The 25,305-nt window shown below is 45.8% G+C and overlaps 1 protein-coding gene across 2 annotated transcripts in view; it reads left to right on the top strand.

The window, feature by feature from the left end:
* LOC129853067 (glutamate receptor ionotropic, delta-2) overlaps positions 1–25,305 on the top strand; it is a 691,695-nt gene that overhangs the window by 410,702 nt on the left and 255,688 nt on the right. For both annotated transcript variants that reach the window (XR_008759076.1, XM_055918729.1), the window contains exons 5-6: positions 4,480–4,533; positions 8,431–8,604. Coding sequence is in view for 1 of the 2 variants with exons in the window: in XM_055918729.1 (XP_055774704.1) it covers positions 4,480–4,533; positions 8,431–8,604 (228 nt within the window). In the remaining variant the exon portion in view is untranslated. The remainder of the gene's footprint in view (positions 1–4,479; positions 4,534–8,430; positions 8,605–25,305) is intronic.

Below are 25,305 nucleotides of genomic sequence, written 5' to 3'. Positions count from 1 at the left end.
GACTAATGCGGCGAGGCAAAGTCTAATGTCCCAGGCCTTGTTGGGTGGTGCCATAGAGAGCGGCTTGCTTCTGGTCCAGATTTCTCGTTGGCCGCTCTATTTTGGTCATCAGTTGTGTGTTAACAACCTTGAACTGACGTGTTGGTTACAGCAGCCAATCCCCAGAGGAGCACATCTTCCACCGGAATTCTGGCCTTTCTCTAATTAGGCAGAAACATCTGCCCTTGGACAAGCTGGGGAGAGTACTAATGGGCGTGAACGAACACAGAGAGCCTGAGGTGGGCTGGCATGTACTCATGCACACACACACACACACACGCACACACACACACACGCACACACACACACACACACACACACACACACACACGCACACACGCACACACGCACACACACGCACACATGCACACACACGCACACACAGATGCACACACACACACACAAGCACACACACACTCCGTCTCTTCCCGCTGTGAGTCAGTGAAGCATAGCCCCATCTGTGCTCTGTGTGGCGAGCATGTTTCACATACCACTTCACACAAATACTGTGCTGGAAGTCAGCAGGATCATCATGAAAACATAGCAGGCAGTAAACTTGCAAGTCATCAGAGAGAGATTGCAGGGGGGATAAAGAGAGATGGGTGGTGGGAGAGAGAGGGGGAGGAGTGGGAGAGAGATATGGAGAGGGGGGGGTGGGAGAGAGAGAGAGCAGGAGATATATATATAGAGAGAGAGAGAGAAAGAGAGAGAGAGAGCCGGAGAGAGAGAAAGAGAGAGAAAGAGAAAGGGAGAGAGAGAAAGAGAGATAGAGAGAGTGGGACTAGGGAGCAGGGCAGAAATAGAGTTCAGAAATAAATGACCAGTCAGTAAGTCTCAGCCAGGGCTGTAAATAGTTCCTATCATGTCTGGCACAGAGATGGGCTTCCAGTGTCATCATGGCCCTCACCGATGACACCCACATGGTTGTCATGGTTACTATCTGGCTGAGTGACCAGTGGACAGAGTGGAGCAAGGAAGAGAGAGACAGAAAGGGGGAGGGAGGGAGGGAGGGAGGGAGCGAGAGAGAGACCATGATTGACAAGTGGTAGTAAGAGAAAGAGAGAGGGATTGGAGAGGGAGACAGAGAGGGGGTGACAGAGAAAGAGGGAGAGAACAGATAGAGCAACAGGACGAGAGTGAAAAACCTCTCCCTCTCTGTTTGCCTTATCTCACTGTCTCAGTCCAATTGACAGGTTGTTTTATGGGACTTGTCTACAGTGTAATTATGAAGTTTTATTGAGTCTTTGTAGGAGATTAAAACACTATTAACGCTCCGCTGTCATACTCTCCAGCTGTTGCTTTTGTTTATGACTAAAGTGTTTCATGACACCCCCGCTTTAGTCACCTAGACAATTAGGTTGAATGAAATACATTGAGCAGGAGAAACACGGGGTGCTGCCGGCGAAGAGGAAGACTTGTCCTTGTAGATGGGAGAGTGATGGAGATGTGTGGAAGGAGGAGAGGAAGAAGGGAACTGAGACATGTACAGAGAAGCTAGGGATCTGCTTGGGAGAGCAGAGCAGAGCAGAGAGAGAGATACTGTATATAAAAAGACATGGCTACCCAAAGAGGAGTGTGTATGTGGTCACTGCACGACATGGGGAGGTAATATTCCTCAACAAGAGATTCATTATTCACAGAAATGACTACATTTATTCCTAATTTTAATTTCTAAACCCAGAGGAAAAACAAACAATGATCACAGGCAAAAGGAGCAATGTCTCCTCTTGCAGCCAAGTATGTATTTGTTTGCCATAGCCTAAGGGACACTGAATAATAACATCTGCATAGTAAATAGTAAATCAATTATTATTAGTATGATTGTTATTACTATTAGTGGTATTATTTTTATTACTATTATTATTGTTGTTATTACTATTATTATTGTTGTTATTACTATTATTGTTATTGTTATTACTATTATTGTTATTACTATTATTGTTACTATTATTATTATTATTATTAGTCTTATTATTGTTGTTGTTGTTAGAGAGAGAGAGAGAGAAAGACAATGGAAGAGAATGGGGAAAGAGTGGGGAATAAGAAATGTCTTCAAACGCAGAACAAACCAGGTTAGAGCATTGGACCAGTAACTGAAAGGTCACCGAATCCCAGAGCCAACAAGGTGAAATATCTGTCTCTGTTCCCTTGAGCAAGGCACTAACCCCATTGCTCCAGGAGCGCCGGATAAGGGTGCCACTGGCCCTGACCCCACTCTCCACGGGTGTGTCAGGGGAAGTTGGGATATGAAGAAACACATGTTGATGTGTAACAGGACAAATTGTAATAATGATTAATATTATCATTATTGATGATGATGATGATGATGATAAGGAAGGCCCAAAAAATGGTCAAAGACTCCTGTCACCCATGTCATAGTCTGTTCTCTCTGCTACCGCACGGCAAGTGGTCCCGGAGCGCCAAGTCTAGGTCCAAAAGCAGCATCCTTAGTATTACCACTTGGCCACCCGGACAATTTACATTGACCCCCCCCCCCCCCCCCCCCCCCCCTTTTGTTTTTACACTTCTGCTACTTGCTGTATATTATCTATGCATAGTCACTTTTCCCCTGCCTACATGTACTACATGACTCATTATCGGTATCCCCTGTATATAGCCTCGTTCTTGTTATTTTATTTTATACTTTTTATTTTATGTTTTACTTTAGTTTATTTGGTAAATATTTTCTTAACTCATTCTTGAACGACATTGTTGGTTAAGGGCTTGTAAGCATTTCATGGTAAGGTCTACACCTGTTTTATTCGGTGCATGTGACAAATAAAGTTGGATTTGATTTGATATATTATTGTTATTATTATTATGATTATACTTTATACTGTGTGTGTGTGTGTGTGTGTGTGTGTGTGTGTGTGTGTGTGTGTGTGTGTGTGTGTGTGTGTGTGTGTGTGTGTGTGTGTGTGTGTGTGTGTGTGTGTGTGTGTGTGTGTGTGTGTGTGTGTGTGTGTGTGAGAGAGAGAGAGCGAGAGGGTTTTGACATCACTCTACATACAACACTCAGGATGCGCTACTCGTTCAACTGTAAACACACAATATAAATGTGTGTGTGTGTGTGTGTGTGTGTGTGTGTGTGTGTGTGTGTGTGAGAGAGAGAGAGCGAGAGGGTTTTGACATCACTCTACATACAACACTCAGGATGCGCTACTCGTTCAACTGTAAACACACAATATAAATGTGTGTGTGTGTGTGTGTGTGTGTGTGTGTGTGTGTGTGTGTGTGTGTGTGTGTGTGTGTGTGTGTGTGTGTGTGTGTGCGTGCGCGTGTGCGCGTGCGCGTGCGTGTGCGTGTGCGCGTGCGCGTGCTCGTGCGTGTGTGTGTGTGCGCGTGCGCGTGCGCGTGTGTGTGTGTGTGTGTGTGTGTGTGTGTGTTTAAGTTTAAGTGCTCCCACCGCGATGCACCCTAATTCCTATCGTTGTGTTTTTGCTTTACAGTAACTGTCATTTCTGCTCTCTGGAATTACACAAATTATGGTGTTTGCTCCATTAGCAGCTCCATGATGCCAAAATATTATCGCTAGTTAAGAGTTGACATGGATACATATTTATGCTTGTTTGTATAAAGTATTCATAGGTTTTTCTCCCACCCACTGCATACTCCATCATTTCCATATAGCATGATCCACCCAGCTGTCTCATGATGTCCATAAAATGAGGGTCTCTATTCAGTGTGTATCACTGAAGCAGTACAGATTGTGTGTCTCTATTCAGTGTGTATCACTGAAGCAGTACAGATTGCGTGTCTCTATTCAGTGTGTATCACTGAAGCAGTACAGATTGCGTGTCTCTATTCAGTGTGTATCACTGAAGCAGTACAGATTGGGAGTCTCTATTCAGTGTGTATCACTGAAGCAGTACAGATTGCGTGTCTCTATTCAGTGTGTATCACTGAAGCAGTACAGATTGGGAGTCTCTATTCAGTGTGTATCACTGAAGCAGTACAGATTGCGTGTCTCTATTCAGTGTGTATCACTGAAGCAGTACAGATTGCGTGTCTCTATTCAGTGTGTATCACTGAAGCAGTACAGATTGTGTGTCTCTATTCAGTGTGTATCACTGAAGCAGTACAGATTGAGTGATAGAAATGTAAAGGACATATGCAGCGTTTACCGTGTATACGGTCTGCTAACGCGGGACCATTGCCCTTAACTTTCAATCACGCTGTAACGCTGAACTTCCCCGTGGGTTAAATAGCTTGACAGCTTTCATGACTGCAGTCTACTTACAGTTAGAGGTGTCAGAAGGTGAACACGTACTGCGTATACACAGTCAAAAGCATTTGCTTTAAAGTGGATAATTGCACCATCAGATGCATATTTTAGAAATGTATAATATTATTCAGGCTGGTCAATCCTGCCAAAATATGTATTGAATTCCTGAATATATATTCTAATATATTTTGTCTCTCTATCGTTGTGTTTTTCAGGTTGTGGAGACGAATCTCATGGCGTTCGACTGTCACTGGGTCATCATCAATGAGGTCAGTGCGGAGGCAGCCAAGGCTACAGTGTGGCATGCTGGGTTGTAGTGTTGTTGTGTCTGGGGTGGGTATGCTAATAGCTGTCTGCCGAGGTAACAGTAGGGGGTACTGCAGAACACTGGGGGGGGGGGGGGGGGATCACAAATACCCTCAAAATGAACTCAAACAAAGACACAGACTTTACTGATTTTCTGCTGAATCCCTCTTGTAATAAATGTCTCATGTTGAAAGGACAGCTACGGCCAGGTTTTATCTTTAATATGAATGAGAGATGATGGCTATAATGATGTTCCTTTATCTACAACTCACCACACTGAAGTTCGGATTGAAAAGCAGAGCATTCATAATTGACCGTTCCCCTCTATATGTGGGGACGTATGGCATGAAGGCAGGCTGGAACACTCTGCCCTCTCTCTCGCTTGTTCTCTCTCTCTCGCACTTTCCTTCCATGCCTCCCTGCTTGGCTTGTTCCACATGGCGGGGTGAATGAGGACAAATGCCAACACACTGATCCAAATGAATACTGGCAAGTGAGGAAAAAAATAATACCACTTCAAGAGAAATTTAAATGGGTTCCGCCGACGACGGAGGGATGTTTTTTCCACGCTCTTCCTCCAATAAGAGCAGGATGGATTTGGGTCTGCTGGGGGATGGTCCCCTGTAGTTACCAGGATAGGTTTGAGGGAACTAGAAGGTTCATCCTAATAATATATCTCTCGTTCACTACTTCCCATAAATCTAATAGCAGTGGATTTGTTGGGACATGGGCTTGTGGGGATTTCTTATACCTGTCATTTCCTTTCAAATCAGTGACGGGAAGTAAACAGTGTACACTTTTGTGAGAAAAGAGAGATAATTGGGACGTAGCCAGACATTCACAGTCCCTGCTAGGGTTGCTCTTGCTAACTCGTGTTAAAAGACCAACCTGAATATAGTAAGTTTACTTGTGAATCGGCTCAGCGTCACTCTCAGAATGCAAAGATTCCATGGATAGGAATTCAAAGCTAAAGAATATGACAGTAATACCAGAACTATACTAGACTGATAGCATGACTTTAACTCAGACTGAAGAGCATAGAAAGTAGCTTCAACTTAGTCATAAATATATTAGATGACGTTGTCTTGAACCTGTAGGAACAGATGTAGGATCTTAATTTGAGCCAGTTTGCTACAGACAAACCTTCACAGGCAAGGGTAATCCTTATTCTTCTGGAAAATGTTATCCCAAGCGGGGGACTTCTGTCCGCCATTAATTCCAAATTTTTATACATTTTTGCAGTGCCGCCAGGTGTTATGGGATAGCAAAGGATGCATGGGATTGGGACATGCCAATTTTGACATCCTTCCTAGAAATTCTGCCTCATAAGGCAGCATCCTTAGTATTACCAATTGTCTCGTTAAACCATCAATACACGCTAAATTCACCTGCACAGCTGATCTTAATTGCAACCATTATTGGTCACCTCATTGCCGCTCTCTAGAAGATGTTTGCAACCAAAGTGAACCCTGAACTGAAATGTGTAACTACATCAAGTCAATCAGGGGATTGAGTTCTTCGTGCCAGAAGGACGTGGGCCGGAACCAAACCCAGACCTATATTTTCACCCTGAAGGCAGCAGCCCTAACTGCTAGACCACCCCATGATTGACCTCAAGTTTGACAGCTCATTCGTAACCTTAATATGCAGTAGACTCTTGTATGCCTTAGCCTAGTGGAGACCAATATCTATCTTGTGTTATTAAGATATATAAGCGTTTGAGCGAACAAGAGAGAACATAATTTTGAAAGCAAGCCCTGATCCCCATGATTCCACTGCCCCGGCATGGAGACAAGGAGAACTGCTCAAGTTAAGATCTGACATCTGTACAAGTTTGCTACAAGTTCCTGCAACAACAGGATGATCAAATTAAGATACGGCATCTGTAATCACTTTGGTCTATTCAGAGATGAACCCGCTCTCCTATTTTAAATGTCAATCGCCTTAGCATTTGTCCAAAAGTATCACACGTCAAGTTAGATGACATTCTCCTTGCCATGCGGACTCCTAGTCATGGCTGATATGTCATGTAATCTAGACAGGAAGTTTGACAGAAAACAAGTCGGGGCAAATCCCTGACCCTAATTAAGCCTTAACCGCCGAGGCCCCCAGAGGGACCACAGTCATGTCCCAATAATTTACACTGACGACATGCCAAGAGCTTGTAGTACATGTCCACTGAAAGTCACATTAGTTGACGTTTGTCAGTCGGTACGTACCAGAACATCGGAGGAGTTTGTAAAAACTTGTAAAAACCAAATGCCTCCCTGACAATGTTTCTTTTCTTGCCCTTGATCACGCTATGCTCGGGGAACGGCAATGCTTTTTTTGGCAGCAAGTTTACCACTTTTCTGTGTTTATTCGGCCTTTTGTCAGAGCTTTGCGAGATAATCCCCTTCCTCATTTTACTGGGAGGAAATGTTTGGGCCGTTGCCTATTACAAAGAGACCAGAATTTGACACATCACATTGCTAAATCGTTTGAAATTAAATTGGATGTTCCTCTGTTGACAGGCAGGTGTATCGTTGCGTTCTGTTTGGATGTGGAAAATGGCCACCAGAGCAGTGATATTAGTGGACGCGGTCACCATCACCAATGTCATGCAGACGAAACATGTGCAAATAAAAATCAGTCAGCCAGAACAGCTTGGTGGAGTTTTGGAGCTACCTTCACCAGGGACGTTCCGACGTCTGCATTCATTAAATCATCAGAGCCTGCTCCCCGCGCTCTGCATGTCCGGTCTAAAAAGAGGGAGATGTCTTTAGGCTAAAATTAGCAAGGTTCCACAAGGACGAACACATGCACATGCACTCTCTCTCTTCTATGCACCTCACTCACTCCCCTCTCATCTGATCAGGGTTTACATCAAATGAGTAATGGCTAGGTGCACGAGGCCTCAAGTGCTTTCTTAACACAATATGGGAATAGTATAATAAATGAAATTTACTGTATGAATTGATCCATGACATATTGATGATTACATTTACATTTTAGTTATATAGAAGACACTCTTCTCCGCAGTGACTTACAGGAGCAATTAGGGTTAAGTGCTTTGCTCAAGAGCACAGGCTTTTCACCTTTTGGTTACTGGCCCAACGCATCCAATGCTTTTAACAGCTAGGCTACCTGCTGCCAAACTTACTATAGGATTACTGTACAATTACTATACGATTACTATAGGATTACTATACGAGTACTATACAATTACTATACAATTACTATACAATTACTATATGATTACTATAGGATTACTATAGGATTACTATAGGATTACTATACAATTACTATATGATTACTATATGATTACTATACAATTACTATAGGATTAATATAAGCTTACTATATGATTACTATAGGATTACTATACGTTTACTATACAATTACTATACCCTTTCTATATGATCACTATATGATTACTATACGCTTACTATACGATTACTATATGATTACTATAGGATTACTATATGATCACTATATGAATACTATAGGATTACTATACATTTACTATAGGATTACTGTACAATTACTATATGATTACTAAACAATTACTATAGGATTACTATACAATTACTATACGATTACAATAGGACTAGTACAGTATATGATTACAATAAATCCCTTTATATCAGTTGTGTATTTGTTTATACGGAAAATAATTGGTTTCCCTCTGTTCTTCTGAACCCACTTTTTCCCGGGGTGTGTGTGTGTGTGTGTGTGTGTGTGCGTGCATGTGTGTGTGTGTGTGTGTGTGTGTGTGTGTGTGTGTGTGTGTGTGTGTGTGTGTGTGTGTGTGTGTGTGTGTGTGTGTGTGTGTGTGTGTGTGTGTGTGTGTGTGGGTGGGACTCTTTGGGATCCTGCAGGAAATCTCAGACCAGGACGTCCAAGAACTGGTGATGAAGTCGATTGGGCGTCTGACCCTGATCAGGCAGACCTTCCCCCTGCCCCAGAACACCAGCCAGCGCTGCGTCAAGCACAACCACCGCATCAACACCTCCCTCTGCGACCCCAAGGACCCCAAGGCTCAGACACTGGAGGTAACACACAACACACCAGGGGTGTGTCCCCAATGGCTCTCTCTTGCTTATATAGTCTACTACTTTAGACCAGAGCCTTGTCAAAAGTACTTAACTTCATCTGGAATATGGTGTCTTTCCCATTATGCCATTGTCCCCTCGTCACCCCCTTTGTCACCCCTCCTTTTCCTCCAATTTCACAACTTCAAATTATCTCAAAGTTGTTGATGGCGCCAACGTTGTCGCCCTGTGCCCCCAGGCTTGTGTTGTCTTCCCGACTTTGTAATTCATTTTTGGGGAAGTAGGCCCACAATTTGTTTTTATCAAACATCATAATTCAATGCAATATTATCATGGAAATGTGGCGCATCATTTCTTTGTTGTTATAAAAAAAAAAAATGTGTCCCTGGGCAGCAATATTGTGTCTATAATTATTGTTGAACATCAAGCCTTCAAATACAACAAATGCAGAGAGGAAAAGAACATTGTACCTAGGGTTTTATATTTTCACCAAATATTTAACATTTTCCTTCCAGAGAATGAATCACTTTTCTCCCCGGTAAGCCGGGGGTGTTTCCCGCCAGTCGGACATGCAACATTCTTAGGTGTATTATTATACACAAAGCTAACATTTTCATGTTGCATTCATTATCATTCGTCATCATTCGTTAGCCTACTTTAGCCTGAAAATGTATGGTAGTCAATTTCTAGAGCTTTTAAGTCAATGATCTCTCAAGGTCTTCTTTTTTAAATGTTTATGCTTATTTATGTCGGAGTTTTGAAACAGTCTGAATCACTTAGGAAAACATTATTTTAACAATTGGTCAAAACACATAGGCTAGACTACATCATTTCCCAAATATAGCCACTGTCACATATCCACCGGGATTCAGGGAGCAGGTGTAGCAGATGAGTGAAGAATGAAGAATGCAGATTAACAAAACAAGAGAAGCGTACAGAACGTGCATGAAAACAAACCAACACTGTGTGACGACTGAGGCCACTGAGAGCTACATAAAGGGAAGGTCATCCAGGTGATGATGAAGTCCAGGTGTGCGTAATGATGGTTGCCAGGGCCGGTGGTTAGTAGACCGGTGACGTGGAGCGCTGGAGAAGGGGAGCGGGAAACGGCGTGACAGCCATGGCATGAAAATAAATAAAACGTGAGCCTTCTGGCTTCACAAACTTGGACTAGGCCTACATAATAACATGAAATAAATAAATCCAACCCAGCCTAACAAATATAGCGTAAAGAGAGCCTTCTCGAGCCACACAAACAGAGGGTATAGGCTACAGGCTTATAAAAAAGGCCTCCAAAAGGGTTCTTCGGCTGTTTCTTTTTGGTTCCAGGTCTACCTTTTTTGGGTTCCATGTAGAACCCTCTGTGTTAAGGGTTTTACATGGAACCAAAAAGGGTTCGTCAAAGGGTTCTAGTATGGGGACTGCCGAAGAACCGTTTTAGGTTCTAGATATTCTGTTTTTTTCTAAGAATGTACATGTCAAATAACCTGGCACCCTGTAGCAAACAAACCTACCCATAATGCACATCCCACATGCCCTACCTGTTCAACTGTTATTCTTTCTTCTGAAGTGGGCTCTCAAAAACCACAGTGCCCTCTGCACTCAGGCGGATCCTGATCTTGATATAAATTGTCCACCGACTAATTTGGTGTCCGACCTCTGTGGTGCCCTGGATGGTGTCCTGGATGGTGTCCTGGATGGTGTCATGGATGGTGTCATGGATGGTGTCCTGGATGGTGTCCTGGATGGTGTCCTGGATGGTGTCCTGGATGTGTCCTGGATGATGTCATGGATGGTGGCCTGGATGGTGCCCTTGAATGTGTCCTGGATGGTGTCCTGGAAGGTGTCCTGGATGGTATCATGGATGGTGGCCTGGATAGTGTACTGGATGGTGTCCTTTATGGTGACCTGAATGGCGGCCTGGATGGTGTTATGGAAGGTGTCCTGTATGGTGTCATGGATGATGGTCTGGATGGTGTCATGGATGGTGGCCTGGATGTTGTCATGGATGGTGGCCTGGATGGTGGCCTGGACAGTGTCCTGGATAGTGTCCTTGAAGGTGACCCGGATGGTGTCCTTGTCCTGGAAGGTGGCCTGGATGGTGTCATTTCTGTTGGCTTGGATGGTGTCGTGGATGGTGGCCTGGATGGTCGCCTGGATGGTTGCCTGGATGATGCTCTGCATGCTGTCCTTGAAGGTGTCCTTGAAGGTGGCCTGGATGGTGTCATGGATGATGGCCTGGATGGTGTCATGGATGGTGTCAAGGATGGTGGCCTCGAAGGTGCCCTGAAAGGTGGCCTGGAAGATTGCATGGATGGTGTCATGGTAGGTGTCCTGGATGGTGACTTGGATGGTATTCTGGATGGTCCCCTGGATGGTGTCCTTGAAGGTGGCCTTGATGGTGAGTGCCTCAAACAGGTGCAGGTATCTTGATCTGTTGTTTGCGGCTTCAAACAGGAAGAACTCCTTATAGAGGATTTTCAGGAGGTTGGATTCCTTTCTCTCCTTTCTTCTGTTGAAAGGTTGATGGCTTGCTGCAACGTTGTTGACGGGTTTGGTATTGCTTGCACATCTGTTGCAGCAACTTCCTCCTCTGTGCTGCTCTCCTTTTCCTCGAACAGTCGTTTGACGAGGCCCTTGCCATCCTCAACAACATGGCCCTTCTCAACAGCATGGCCCTTCTCAACAACATGGCCCTTCTCAACAGCATCGCCCTTCTCAACAGCATGGACCTTCTCAACAGCATGGCGCTTCTCAACAGCATGGCGCTTCTCAACAGCATGGCCCTTCTCAACAGCATGGCCCTTCTCAACAGCATGGCCCTTCTCAACAGCATGGCCCTTCTCAACAACATGGCCCTTCTCAACAGCATGGCCCTTCTCAACAACATGGCCCTTCTCAACAGCATGGCCCTTCTCAACAACATGGCCCTTCTCAACAACATGGCCCTTCTCAACAGCATGGCCCTTCTCAACAACATGGCCCTTCTCAACAGCATGGCCCTTCTCAACAGCATGGCGCTTCTCAACAGCATGGCCCTTCTCAACAGCATGGCGCTTCTCAACAGCATGGCCCTTCTCAACAGCATGTCCCTTCTCAACAGCATGGCCCTTCTCAACAGCATGCTCCAGAGTCCAATGGCAGAGAGATTTACATCGCGCCAGCTGTCGCTTGGCATTGCGCATGGTGATCTTAGGCTTGTGTGTGGCTGATCAGCCATGGAAACCCATTTCATGAAGCTCCCGATGAACAGTTATTCTGCTGATGTTGCTTCCAGGGGCAGTTTGGAACTTGGTAGTGAGTGTTGCAACTGAGGACAGACGATTTTTACGCATTACGTGCTTCAGTCCCGTTCTGTGAGCTTGTGTGGCCTACCACTTCGCGGCTGAGCCACTATTACTCCTGTTACTTTCTACTTCACAATAACAGCACTTACTGTTGACCAGGGCAGCTCTAGTAGGGCAGAAATTTGACTAACTGACTTGTTGGAAAGGTGGCATCCTATGACGGCGCCCAGTTGAAAGTCACTGAGCTCCTCAATAAGGCCATTCTATTGTTTGCATGATTGTGTGCTTGATTGTATACACCTGTCAGCAACAGGTGTGGCAAAAATAGCTAAATCCACTAATTTGGAGGGGTGTCCACATAGTTTTGTATATATAGTTTAGCAGTGACAGATACAGACCGTGCTTAGTAATACACAGAGATTATTTTTTATTTTGATCAGTAGAAGACAGACAGACAGACAGACATAAAGAGACAGACATAAAGAGACAGACAGACAGACAGACAGACAGACAGACAGACAGACATAAAGAGACAGACAGACAGACAGACAGACAGACAGACAGACAGACAGAGAGACAGACAGACAGACAGACAGACAGACAGACAGACAGACGGTGCCAAGCGTGGTGCAGAATACTGAGAGGACAGACGGAGAGTAGTGGTAGTCAGTGGAGGACAGTGTGTGCCCGGTACAGTTGTGAACAGTGCAGTTAGGCCTGTGTTTTCTGTCAGTGTGGAGGCAGAGGAGCAGTCAGGAGAGTGCCCCAGAAGAAGCCCAATTTCACACTGGACTGGAGCGCATCATCTGGGTCTGCCTGACCACACTCCCCCCCCCCCACCCACACATACGCGAGTATGCACACACACACAAATACTTGTGTGCACACACACTCACTTCCTCCTCCTGTATAACAGTGGTCAGCGATCTCCCAGCCTCTCATAGGAGCCAATCTCAACAGGCCAGCCCCTGCCGCTCCTCCTCACACTCCCAGGATTTCCATGACCCCCCCCACACACACACACACACACACACGCACACACATGCATGCACGTAAAACTGGGGTCATGATCCCTCAATATCAGAGACAGGCCAAGGGCTGTTTGTGGCTTTACACTACGCAGTACTACTCAAATCCTCATTTTATGATTGGATCCACCCACCGCCAATTATGGTTTTGGTTTGTCCCACTCCTCAGAGGTCGTGGTTTGTCCCACTCCTCAGAGGTCGTGGTTTGTCCCACTCCTCAGAGGTCGTGGTTTGTCCCACTCCTCAGAGGTCGTGGTTTGTGAAGGTCGTGGTTTGTCCCACTCCACAGAGGTCGTGGTTTGTCCCACTCCTCAGAGGTCGTGGTTTGTGAAGGTCGTGGTTTGTCCCACTCCACAGAGGTCGTGGTTTGTGAAGGTCGTCATTTGTCCCACTCCTCAGAGGTCGTGGTTTGTGAAGGTCGTCATTTGTCCCACTCCTCAGAGGTCGTGATTTGTGAAGGTCGGCATTTGTCCCACTCCACAGAGGTCGTGGTTTGTGAAGGTCGTCATTTGTCCCACTCCTCAGAGGTCGTGGTTTATGAAGGAAAACAAGTTGTGCAAGGTTTATAAGGGTAACAGAGGTCCTCACTTTCTCTCTCTTCTTAACCCTTAATTATGTGAGCTACTTGTTACAAATAAAGAACTATGGTCACATTTAACAAGTTAAATTCATAAGCACGAATAATAATTACATATAAAGGGATATTTTTCAAGTGGAGAAAGTTTCTATTGCCAGTTTTACATCTCGTGTGTGAGAGCCTTTTCTCAAAACGAGTGATCATTGTTCACGGTTATATTGGACTCAATTTTGTGAGTTCAAGGACAACTTTGGTTGTATTATAAACTTTGAAACAACTTGTTTCTAATTGGCTACTGACTTAAAGAAGAGCTTTTTCTCTGAAGTCAGTATAAGGGATATATAATGAAAGGCAGACATCACTCAAAAGGTTAGAAGCACTGATCTAGCTAATGATTAGCACAATACAGATGGGCAACCCCCATGCTTCATCCTATTTATTTATAGCCACTACACTGCATTTTTTTAAATTTAAACTAGGCAAGTCAGTTAAGAAAAAATTCTTATTTTCAATGATGGCCTAGGAATGGTGGGTTAACTGCCTTATTCAGGGACAGAATGACAGATTCTTACCTTGTCAGCTCAGGGATTCGATCTTGCAACCTTTCAGTTACAAGTCCAACGCTCTAACCACTAGGCTACCTGCCGCTACCTGCCACATCAGTTGGGCTGCAGCTGATAATGCTGATTGCTAAATAATATACCAGCCTGATAATATAATATGGGATAATATGTCATAAGGCACTTTTTTGAAGGGGAAAATTCTATTTTAATGGTGTCAATTATTTTTATTCAATGGTAGACTCCCTCAAGCACTTACGTAACGTAGCAAACTTTCAGTCAAACTTTCTCACAGACGTTCTACAAAATAATTGCCATGGTTACTTACTGAACCGTTCAAATTATACCAACCTTTTAAAGTAATACAGCAAAATTTTGGCTTGTCTGTTGTGATATATTGACCAAATTAAGAGGTAAGTTTTAGATGTATTTTCCCTTAAAAATTCACCAGAACAACCATTTCACAGCTATTTAAAAAAAATATATATATCTCCTGGGAAAGCATGCCCCAACAAGTCACATAATACGTTGCATTAACTCACTGTGTGTGTAATGATAGTTTTTAACATGATTTTTGAATGACTACCTCATCTCTGTACCCCAACACATAAGAATATCTGTAAGGCCCATTAGTGGAGCAGGGAATATCAAACACAGATTCAACCACAGCATACTAAAACATGTTGTCCTGTAGTATAATGGGTGATTGTGTTTTGCATGGGGAGCCAGGCAATATCCTTAATGACACCATTTTCTATTACTGATGGCAGGTAGCCTAGTGGTTAGAGTGTTGGGCCAGTAACCAAAAGGTTCCTGGATTGAATCTCTGAGCTGACAAGGTAAACAATCTGTAATTATGTCCCTGAACAAGGCAGTTAACCCACTGTCATTGTAAATAAGAATTTGATCTTAACTGACTTTCCTAGTTAAAACCTCTTTGGGCTAGACGTGCCGCTAGCGACCCACCTCGACTACATCCGGTGAAATTGCAGAGTGCGAAATTCAAATTACAGAAATAGTCATATTTAACATTCATGAAAATTCATGTGTCATACCTCAGGAAAAAAAGCTTAACTTCTTGTTAATCCAGCCACTGTGCCAGATTTCAAAAAGGCTTTACGGCGAAAGCACACCATCTGAGGACAGCACCCAGCACACAAAAGCATTAAAAACATATTTCAACCAGGCAGGTGCGCCACGAAAGTCAGAAATAGCGATAAAATAAATGCCTTACCTTTGAAGATCTTCTTCTGTTGGCACTCCAAAAGGTCCCAGCTACATCACTAATTGTCCTTTTGTTCAATAAAGTCCTTCTTTATATACCCAAAAACTGTTCAAAAAATGTTCTGGATGGTGTGTCCTCGGGTTTTCACCTTCCATATCAGTTATGTTATACTCACAGACATTATTTTAACAGTTTTAGAAGCTTTAGAGTGTTTTCTATCCAAATCTACCAATTATGTGCATATCCTAGCTTCTAGGCCTGAGTAACAGGCAGTTTACTTTGGGCACACTTGTCATCCAGACGTCAAAATACTGTCCCCTAGCCCAAAGATTAAATAAAGGTTAAAATAAAAAACTGACATTGACAGTGATAGGCCTGATTGCTGACAATGATGGGACTGCCTACAGGTATGTCAGAGACCTGCTAGTGTAGTGACAGGGAAACAATTTCTCCCTCAATGTCAGTAACACAAAGGAGCTGATTGTGGACTACAGGAAATGGAGGGCTGAGCATGCCCCCATTCACATTGATGGGGTTGTAGTGGAGATGGTTGAGTGCTTTAAGTTCCTCGGTGTCCACATCATTATTAACCTATCATTTCCCAAACACACCAACCCAGTTGTGAAGAGGGCACGACAACGCCTCTTCCCCCTCAGGAGGCTGAAAGGATTTGGCATGGGTCCTCAGATCCTCAAAATGTTCTACAGCTGCACTATTGAGAGCGTCTTGACTGGTTGCATCACCGCTTGGAATGGCAACTGCTCAGCATCTGACCTCAAGGCTCTACAGAGGGTGGTGCGTATGGCCCAGAACATCACTGGGGCCGAGTGCCCTGTCATCCAGGACCTCTATACCAGGCGGTGTCATAGGAAGGCCCTAAAAATTGTTAGCCACCCAAGTCACAATCTTTTCTCTCTGCTACAGCACGGCAAGTGATACCAGAGAACCAAGTCTGGGACCAAAAGGCTCCTGAACAGTGTCTACCCCAAAGCCATAAGACTGCTAAACAGTTAATTCAACGGCTACCTGGACTTTCTGCTTTTCACCCCCTACCTACATGTACTGTACATAGTACTTCAATTAATCACCTAACCAAACCCTACATATACATATTACCTCAATGAATCACCTCTTGTACCCCAGTACACTGACTCGGTACCGGTACTACTTGTATATAACCTCGTTATTGTTATTTTGTGTTTTTTTATTGTGTTTTATTACTTTTTAACTGCATTGTTGTGAAAGGGCTAGTAAGTAAGCATGTCATGGTAACGTCTACACTTGTTGTATTCGGCGCATGTAACAAATACAATTTGATTCAACTTGATTTGATGCATGGGTGACCTCCCGACTATAAAAGCCTGTGTCAGGGGGATGCCAGGCTCGTTACACATCCCCGGTTAGGACAGTGGGCGCTGGAACACGGCACTCGATATTGTGACAAGTGTGCCCGAGCGTTGCAGGTTAATAAACAACGGCACACGTAATGGCCACTCTATTTATTACACTGCCATTCAAACGGAGACAACGCTCGTGCTAAATCACAGTGCCATCGATCAGGGCCCGAATTAACTGTTCTCTGTCTCCCCCTCCTGCCTCTGGCTGTGGCCCAAATTAAATGGCACCGTATTCCCTTTATAGTGCACTATTTTGACTATGGCCCTCAAGAATAGTGCACTATATAGGGAATAGGATGCCATTTGGGATACAGCTCTGGGCTCTAGAACCGCCATAACCCAACTGCCACTGTTGTTTGATTTGGTAAATTCAAAAAATCAGCCCCCCAAAAAAGCCTCGTTCCCTGACTTCTCCAAAATGTTTGTATTTTATTTACACTCGTCAACATTTTGATATCACAAACAGAAAAGGATTTTGTGCCTCTTTAACAGTTTTTTTAATGAGACTTTCTCTCCTCACTGAAAGAATGACAAAGAATGGATGGGTGATAATTGTGTACCTTACTTCACAATGTAATTTAAATTAGGGCTAACTGAATGATAAGGAGGGTGAAGAGGTTAATTTCATTTACAAAGACAATAGTGTAATGATGAGTTTGTGTTATGCCTATTTAATCAGCAGAAAATCATTTGACCACAAGCCTTGCGGGTTGATACCATTCTCTTTAATGTTTTACTTTGTAAAAAGAAGCTGTTATGGGACTGTTTTGTTTACTATAACTCTATTACTAATCAAATGTATTGTAAGGGAAACGAAAACATGCTACATGGTGGCAGTAGGTCTTCAGAATAATTCTAAACATATCCTTGACTCTATCCAGCGAAGCAAAAGATGCCAGCCCACTGAATGACAAATGGATGGAATGAGCGATAATTGTGCAAGTTACTTCACAATCAAATTTAAATTAGGCGTAACTGAATGATGAGGGTGAAGAGGTTGATTTAATTTAGAACAACAATAGTGTAATGATGAGTTTGTGTTATGCCTATTCATCAGCATTGGCGCTCCTGTTAATCATTTGACCGTGTGCCTAGCAGGTTGATACTATTGTCTTCTGCCTTTTACTTTGTAAAAATATGCTGTTATGGTACTGTTTTATTGACAGTAACTCTATTACTAATCCAATGTATTGTAAAGGGAAACGAGAACATGCTATGTGTTGCAGTAAGCCTTTAGAATAGTGCAAAACACATCCTTGACTCTATCCAAGTTGGTGAGCAGGAAACAAACAATGCCAGTCAGCCTGCACAGCCTGCACAGCCGGCCCACTGAAACTACACCTAAACTATACCAAAACTACACTGGAGTTATACCAAAACTACACCTAAACTACACCTAAACTATACCAACACGAATTACACACATAATAAGAGTTAGCCTATAGACCAGATCAAATTGACAATAATCTGATGAGTGACAATATTAGGCCTATCAGTTGTACACGAATGGATGGGCACATCTTGCAATTGACAGATGCAGGGAAAGGAGCATCGCTTTGTTAAATCCTCCTTCAGAGTCACATGCAGGTAAAACATTGTGATTTCTATATAGTATCAGAAAGAGCATATTCTGCAGTTTATATTACACTTACCTTCGTCAAATAACTCTCAAATTCAAGAGGTGCAACTCTTAATCTAAATGTTACTTTTTCCAAGGATATCCGTGCTGTCCATGCATTCAGCACATGACCACTCACGTGCTGTCCATGCATTCAGCACATGACCACTCACGTGCTGTCCATGCATTCAGCACAGGACCACTCACGTGCTGTCCATGCATTCAGCACATGACCACTCACGTGCTGTCCATGCATTCAGCACAGGACCACTCACATGCTGTCCATGCATTCAGCACAGGACCACTCACGTGCTGTCCATGCATTCAGCACATGACCACTCACGTGCTGTCCATGCATTCAGCACATGACCACTCACGTGCTGTCCATGCATTCAGCACAGGACCACTCACGTGCTGTCCATGCATTCAGCACATGACCACTCACGTGCTGTCCATGCATTCAGCACAGGACCACTCACATGCTGTCCATGCATTCAGCACAGGACCACTCACGTGCTGTCCATGCATTCAGCACATGACCACTCACGTGCTGTCCATGCATTCAGCACAGGACCACTCACATGCTGTCCATGCATTCAGCACATGACCACTCACGTGCTGTCCATGCATTCAGCACAGGACCACTCACGTGCTGTCCATGCATTCAGCACAGGACCACTCACATGCTGTCCATGCATTCAGCACAGGACCACTCACGTGCTGTCCATGCATTCAGCACATGACCACTCACGTGCTGTCCATGCATTCAGCACATGACCACTCACGTGCTGTCCATGCATTCAGCACATGACCACTCACGTGCTGTCCATGCATTCAGCACATGACCACTCACGTGCTGTCCATGCATTCAGCACATGACCACTCACGTGCTGTCCATGCATTCAGCACATGACCACTCACGTGCTGTCCATGCATTCAGCACAGGACCACTCACATGCTGTCCATGCATTCAGCACAGGACCACTCACGTGCTGTCCATGCATTCAGCACATGACCACTCACGTGCTGTCCATGCATTCAGCACATGACCACTCACGTGCTGTCCATGCATTCAGCACATGACCACTCACGTGCTGTCCATGCATTCAGCACAGGACCACTCACGTGCTGTCCATGCATTCAGCGCATGACCACTCACGCCATAGCATAGCTCTGGCTACTAAGCGAACACTAGTAACATAATAAACATAACATGTAAATAAGCTAATTTGTCGTAAATGGATGAATGGGCCCTGGAAACCAGATAGAAACTGACAATGGTGCAAGTGACTTCAGTTAAGTTTTGGTTAGCCGCAGATGTCGAAACCAAGTACTTGCTCAATGGCTTTCCATATCTGGGGAAAGATGAAACCGGGCAAGCGGGTGAGCAACTGTCTGGTTTTGAGACTCGTGGAGCCTTACATGTGCAAAGGCAGAAATGTGACCAAGGACAACTTCTTCACATCAAATTCCCTGGCTGACAAGTTAATTGCAAAGAAGACTAGCCTGCTAGGAACAGTGAACAAACAAAGGCGGGAGCTGCCACCCTCTGCGCAGAACAACATACCAGCGGAGCTGTACTCCACATCAGTGATGGAGATTGGTAAAGCAACACTCACAGTGTACAGATGTATAATAAATAAGAGTGTTTGCATCGTCAGCACAATGCATCCCACTGGATCTGGTATATGAGGTTCGTGATCCGCCAAGCAGGCCGCCATGGAAGCAGGTCCTGCGCTTCCTCTTCTCCATGCACCACAGCTCCCACTCGGGGAAAATCCCACACAATGTCAAGTTGGCAGGTGCAAACGAAACAAGGCCCATGAATACTGTGTGCATTGCAACAGATTTGTTTGTGGGGCTTGCTCAAACAAAGCTCTGAATCTGTGTGCTGAATGTGGACCCCAAGCATAAAGAGAAGACGCGAATAATTCATGTTTAAAGGCACAAAACAGTATCAGATGCAGTCAACTGTTTTTATATCTTGTTATGAAAATATTTCTTTATGCAATTAATCCTTTACAATTGTTCATGCACCGGCGCTTTCGTTCAGTAATACAGCACATCGTTTCACCTGCACACCTGGCAGGATATATTATAATTGCAATCTATTTTGTTTCTACTTTGTCAAAAGAAGCCGTAACTAGACTTGATTAATTACTATAACTCTATTAGTAATTGAATCTACACGTTTAGTTGATCAAATGGAATACACTGTAATGTTTTTATTGTAAGGGAAACTAAAATTGGCTATAGGCCTGTGTTTTTTCTAGGACTTTGTAGAATTATACAAAACATATGCTTGACTCTAAACAAATAACTATTGTTGTAATTTTTATTGATATATTCCCATAAATATTTCTGCATGCATTGAATCCTTTACAATAGTTTATACACTATTTATCAAGCATTTATTTCAGTATGTTTGCGCACCTTGCGAGTTGATAAGGGAAGGGAAATGGAAAGGGGGATACCTAGCCAGTTGTACAACTGAATGGGGGATACCTAGCCAGCTGTACAACAGAAAGGGGGGTACCTAGCCAGCTGTACAACAGAAAGGGGGATACCTAGTCAGTTGTACAACAGAAAGGGGGATATCTAGTCAGTTGTACAACAGAAAGTGGGGTACTTAGTCAGTTGTACAACAGAAAGGGGGATACCTAGTCAGTTGTACAACAGAAAGGGGGGTACCTAGTCAGTTGTACAACAGAAAGGGGGGTACCTAGTCAGTTGTACAACAGAAAGGGGGATATCTAGTCAGTTGTACAACAGAAAGGGGGGTACCTAGTCAGTTGTACAACAGAAAGGGGGTACCTAGCCAGTTGTACAACAGAAAGGGGGTACCTAGCCAGTTGTACAACAGAAAGGGGGGTACCTAGCCAGTTGTACAACAGAAAGGGGGATACCTAGTCAGTTGTACAACAGAAAGGGGGATACCTAGCCAGTTGTACAACAGAAAGGGGGATACCTAGCCAGTTGTACAACAGAAAGGGGGATACCTAGCCAGTTGTACAACAGAAAGGGGGATGCCTAGTCAGTTGTACAACTGAATGCCTTCAACTGAAATGTGTCTTCCACATTTACCCCAACTCTTCATATGATGCATATGCTAAAGGGAATGCTTGGTAATGTTCTCTAGTGGGTACTTATATGCTGAAAGGCCAAACGATTCTAGTGTTAAAAAGATGTGCGTGGTGTGATTTGTGTTGTGGAGCTTTTAAAGGGTGAACCTAGACAGAGCTACAGAGATAAAGCTGTTTTAATACTTCCAGGGCCTCTTCCTTAACCGGGAACTGGGAGCAGCCTGGATGTGTAATGCAAACAGTAGTTGGAGTGGGTGTTTGTAGAGAGAACTTCAGAGATGTAGCTACAAATCACAGGTGTTAGGTGTTGCTTCTTTACCAATGATCAAAGAACTGATGAAATGACACGAGTGCGCGTATCAATTTTCTTTCAAATGATGCCAGCCTACTCCTTATGATCACTGCATGTTTCACTGCCAGCCGTCTCAGCAGCATTCAGCAGGGTGCAGAGCAGAGCAGCATTCAGCAGGGTGTAGAGCAGAGCAGCTTTCAGCAGGGTGTAGAGCAGAGCAGCTTTCAACAGGGTGCAGAGCAGAGCAGCTTTCAGCAGGGTGTAGAGCAGAGCAGCTTTCAGCAGGGTGCAGAGCAGAGCAGCATTCAGCAGGGTGCAGAGCAGAGCAGCATTCAGCAGGGTGCAGAGCAGAGCAGCTTTCAGCAGGGTGCAGAGCAGAGCAGCTTTCAGCAGGGTGCAGAGCAGAGCAGCATTCAGCAGGGTGCAGAGCAGAGCAGCTTTCAGCAGGGTGCAGAGCAGAGCAGCTTTCAGCAGGGTGTAGAGCAGAGCAGCTTTCAGCAGGGTGCAGAGCAGAGCAGCTTTCAGCAGGGTGTAGAGCAGAGCAGCTTTCAGCAGGGTGCAGAGCAGAGCAGCTTTCAGCAGGGTGCAGAGCAGAGCAGCTTTCAGCAGGGTGTAGAGCAGAGCAGCTTTCAGCAGGGTGTAGAGCAGAGCAGCTTTCAGCAGGGTGCAGAGCAGAGCAGCTTTCAGCAGGGTGTAGAGCAGAGCAGCTTTCAGCAGGGTGCAGAGCAGAGCAGCTTTCAGCAGGGTGTAGAGCAGAGCAGCTTTCAGCAGGGTGCAGAGCAGAGCAGCTTTCAGCAGGGTGCAGAGCAGAGCAGCTTTCAGCAGGGTGTAGAGCAGAGCAGCTTTCAGCAGGGTGTAGAGCAGAGTAGCTTTCAGCAGGGTGCAGAGCAGCTTTCAACAGGGTGCAGGGCAGCTTTCAGCAGGGTGCAGGGCAGAGCAGCTTTCAACAGGGTGCAGAGCAGAGCAGCTTTCAACAGGGTGCAGGGCAGAGCAGCTTTCAACAGGGTGCAGAGCAGCTTTCAGCAGGGTGCAGAGCAGAGCAGCTTTCAGCAGGGTGCAGGGCAGAGCAGCTTTCAGCAGGGTGCAGGGCAGAGCAGCATTCAGCAGGGTGCAGAGCAGAGCAGCTTTCAACAAGGTGTAGAGCAGAGCAGCTTTCAGCAGGGTGCAGAGCAGCTTTCAGCAGGGTGCAGGGCAGAGCAACTTTCAGCAGGGTGCAGGGCAGAGCAGCTTTCAGCAGGGTGCAGGGCAGAGCAGCTTTCAACAGGGTGTAGAGAAGAGCAGCTTTCAACAGGGTGCAGAGCAGAGCAGCTTTCAACAGGGTGCAGAGCAGAGCAGCTTTCAGCAGGGTGCAGGGCAGAGCAGCTTTCAGCAGGGTGTAGAGCAGAGCACCTTTCAACAGGGTGTAGAGCAGAGCAGCTTTCAACAGGGTGCAGGGCAGAGCAGCTTTCAACAGGGTGCAGGGCAGAGCAGCTTTCAACAGGGTGCAGGGCAGAGCAGCTTTCAACAGGGTGTAGAGAAGAGCAGCTTTCAACAGGGTGCAGAGCAGAGCAGCTTTCAACAGAGTGCAGAGCAGAGCAGCTTTCAGCAGGGTGCAGGGCAGAGCAGCTTTCAACAGGGTGTAGAGCAGAGCAGCTTTCAGCAGGGTGCAGAGAAGAGCAGCTTTCAGCAGGGTGTAGATCAGCTTTCAGCAGGGTGCAGAGCAGAGCAGCTTTCAACAGGGTGTAGAGCAGAGCAGCTTTCAACAGGGTGCAGGGCAGAGCAGCTTTCAACAGGGTGCAGAGCAGCTTTCAGCAGGGTGCAGAGCAGAGCAGCTTTCAGCAGGGTGCAGAGCAGCTTTCAACAGGGTGTAGAGCAGAGCAGCTTTCAACAGGGTGTAGAGCAGAGCAGCTTTCAACAGGGTGCAGAGCAGCTTTCAGCAGGGTGCAGAGCAGAGCAGCTTTCAGCAGGGTGCAGAGCAGAGCAGCTTTCAGCAGGGTGCAGGGCAGAGCAGCATTCAGCAGGGTGCAGAGCAGAGCAGCTTTCAACAAGGTGTAGAGCAGAGCAGCTTTCAGCAGGGTGCAGAGCAGCTTTCAGCAGGGTGCAGGGCAGAGCAGCTTTCAACAGGGTGCAGGGCAGAGCAGCTTTCAGCAGGGTGCAGGGCAGAGCAGCTTTCAGCAGGGTGCAGGGCAGAGCAGCTTTCAACAGGGTGTAGAGCAGAGCAGCTTTCAACAGGGTGCAGAGCAGAGCAGCTTTCAGCAGGGTGCAGGGCAGAGCAGCTTTCAGCAGGGTGTAGAGCAGAGCACCTTTCAACAGGGTGTAGAGCAGAGCAGCTTTCAACAGGGTGCAGGGCAGAGCAGCTTTCAACAGGGTGCAGGGCAGAGCAGCTTTCAACAGGGTGCAGGGCAGAGCAGCTTTCAACAGGGTGTAGAGAAGAGCAGCTTTCAACAGGGTGCAGAGCAGAGCAGCTTTCAACAGGGTGCAGAGCAGAGCAGCTTTCAGCAGGGTGCAGGGCAGAGCAGCTTTCAACAGGGTGTAGAGCAGAGCAGCTTTCAGCAGGGTGCAGAGAAGAGCAGCTTTCAGCAGGGTGTAGATCAGCTTTCAGCAGGGTGCAGGGCAGCTTTCAACAGGGTGTAGAGCAGAGCAGCTTTCAACAGGGTGCAGAGCAGCTTTCAGCAGGGTGCAGAGCAGAGCAGCTTTCAGCAGGGTGCAGAGCAGCTTTCAACAGGGTGTAGAGCAGCTTTCAACAGGGCAGAGCAGCTTTCAGCAGGGTGTAGAGCAGAGCAGCTTTCAACAGGGTGCAGAGCAGCTTTCAGCAGGGTGCAGAGCAGAGCAGCTTTCAGCAGGGTGCAGAGCAGCTTTCAACAGGGTGTAGAGCAGAGCAGCTTTCAACAGGGTGTAGAGCAGAGCAGCTTTCAACAGGGTGCAGAGCAGCTTTCAGCAGGGTGCAGAGCAGCTTTCAACAGGGTGCAGAGCAGCTTTCAACAGGGTGCAGAGCAGAGCAGCTTTCAGCAGGGTGCAGAGCAGAGCAGCTTTCAACAGGCTGCAGAGCAGAGCAGCTTTCAGCAGGGTGCAGAGCAGAGCAGCTTTCAACAGGGTGCAGAGCAGCTTTCAACAGGGTGTAGAGCAGAGCAGCTTTCAGCAGGGTGCAGAGAAGAGCAGCTTTCAGCAGGGTGTAGATCAGCTTTCAGCAGGGTGCAGGGCAGAGCAGCTTTCAACAGGGTGCAGGGCAGAGCAGCTTTCAACAGGGTGCAGAGCAGCTTTCAACAGGGTGCAGAGCAGCTTTCAACAGGGTGTAGAGCAGAGCAGCTTTCAGCAGGGTGCAGAGAAGAGCAGCTTTCAGCAGGGTGTAGATCAGCTTTCAGCAGGGTGCAGGGCAGAGCCGCTTTCAACAGGGTGCAGGGCAGAGCAGCTTTCAACAGGGTGCAGAGCAGCTTTCAACAGGGTGCAGAGCAGAGCAGCTTTCAACAGGGTGCAGAGCAGAGCAGCTTTCAACGGGGTGCAGAGCAGAGCAGCTTTCAACAGGGTGCAGGGCAGCTTTCAGCAGGGTGTAGAGCAGAGCAGCTTTCAACAGGGTGCAGAGCAGCTTTCAGCAGGGTGCAGAGCAGCTTTCAGCAGGGTGTAGAGCAGAGCAGCTTTCAACAGGGTGCAGAGCAGC

The sequence above is a fragment of the Salvelinus fontinalis genome, chromosome 4 (assembly GCF_029448725.1).
Source record: "Salvelinus fontinalis isolate EN_2023a chromosome 4, ASM2944872v1, whole genome shotgun sequence".
Taxonomy (NCBI): Eukaryota; Metazoa; Chordata; class Actinopteri; order Salmoniformes; family Salmonidae; genus Salvelinus; species Salvelinus fontinalis.
Note: the sequence above shows the minus strand (reverse complement) of the source record. Positions and strands in the feature narration are given on the sequence as shown.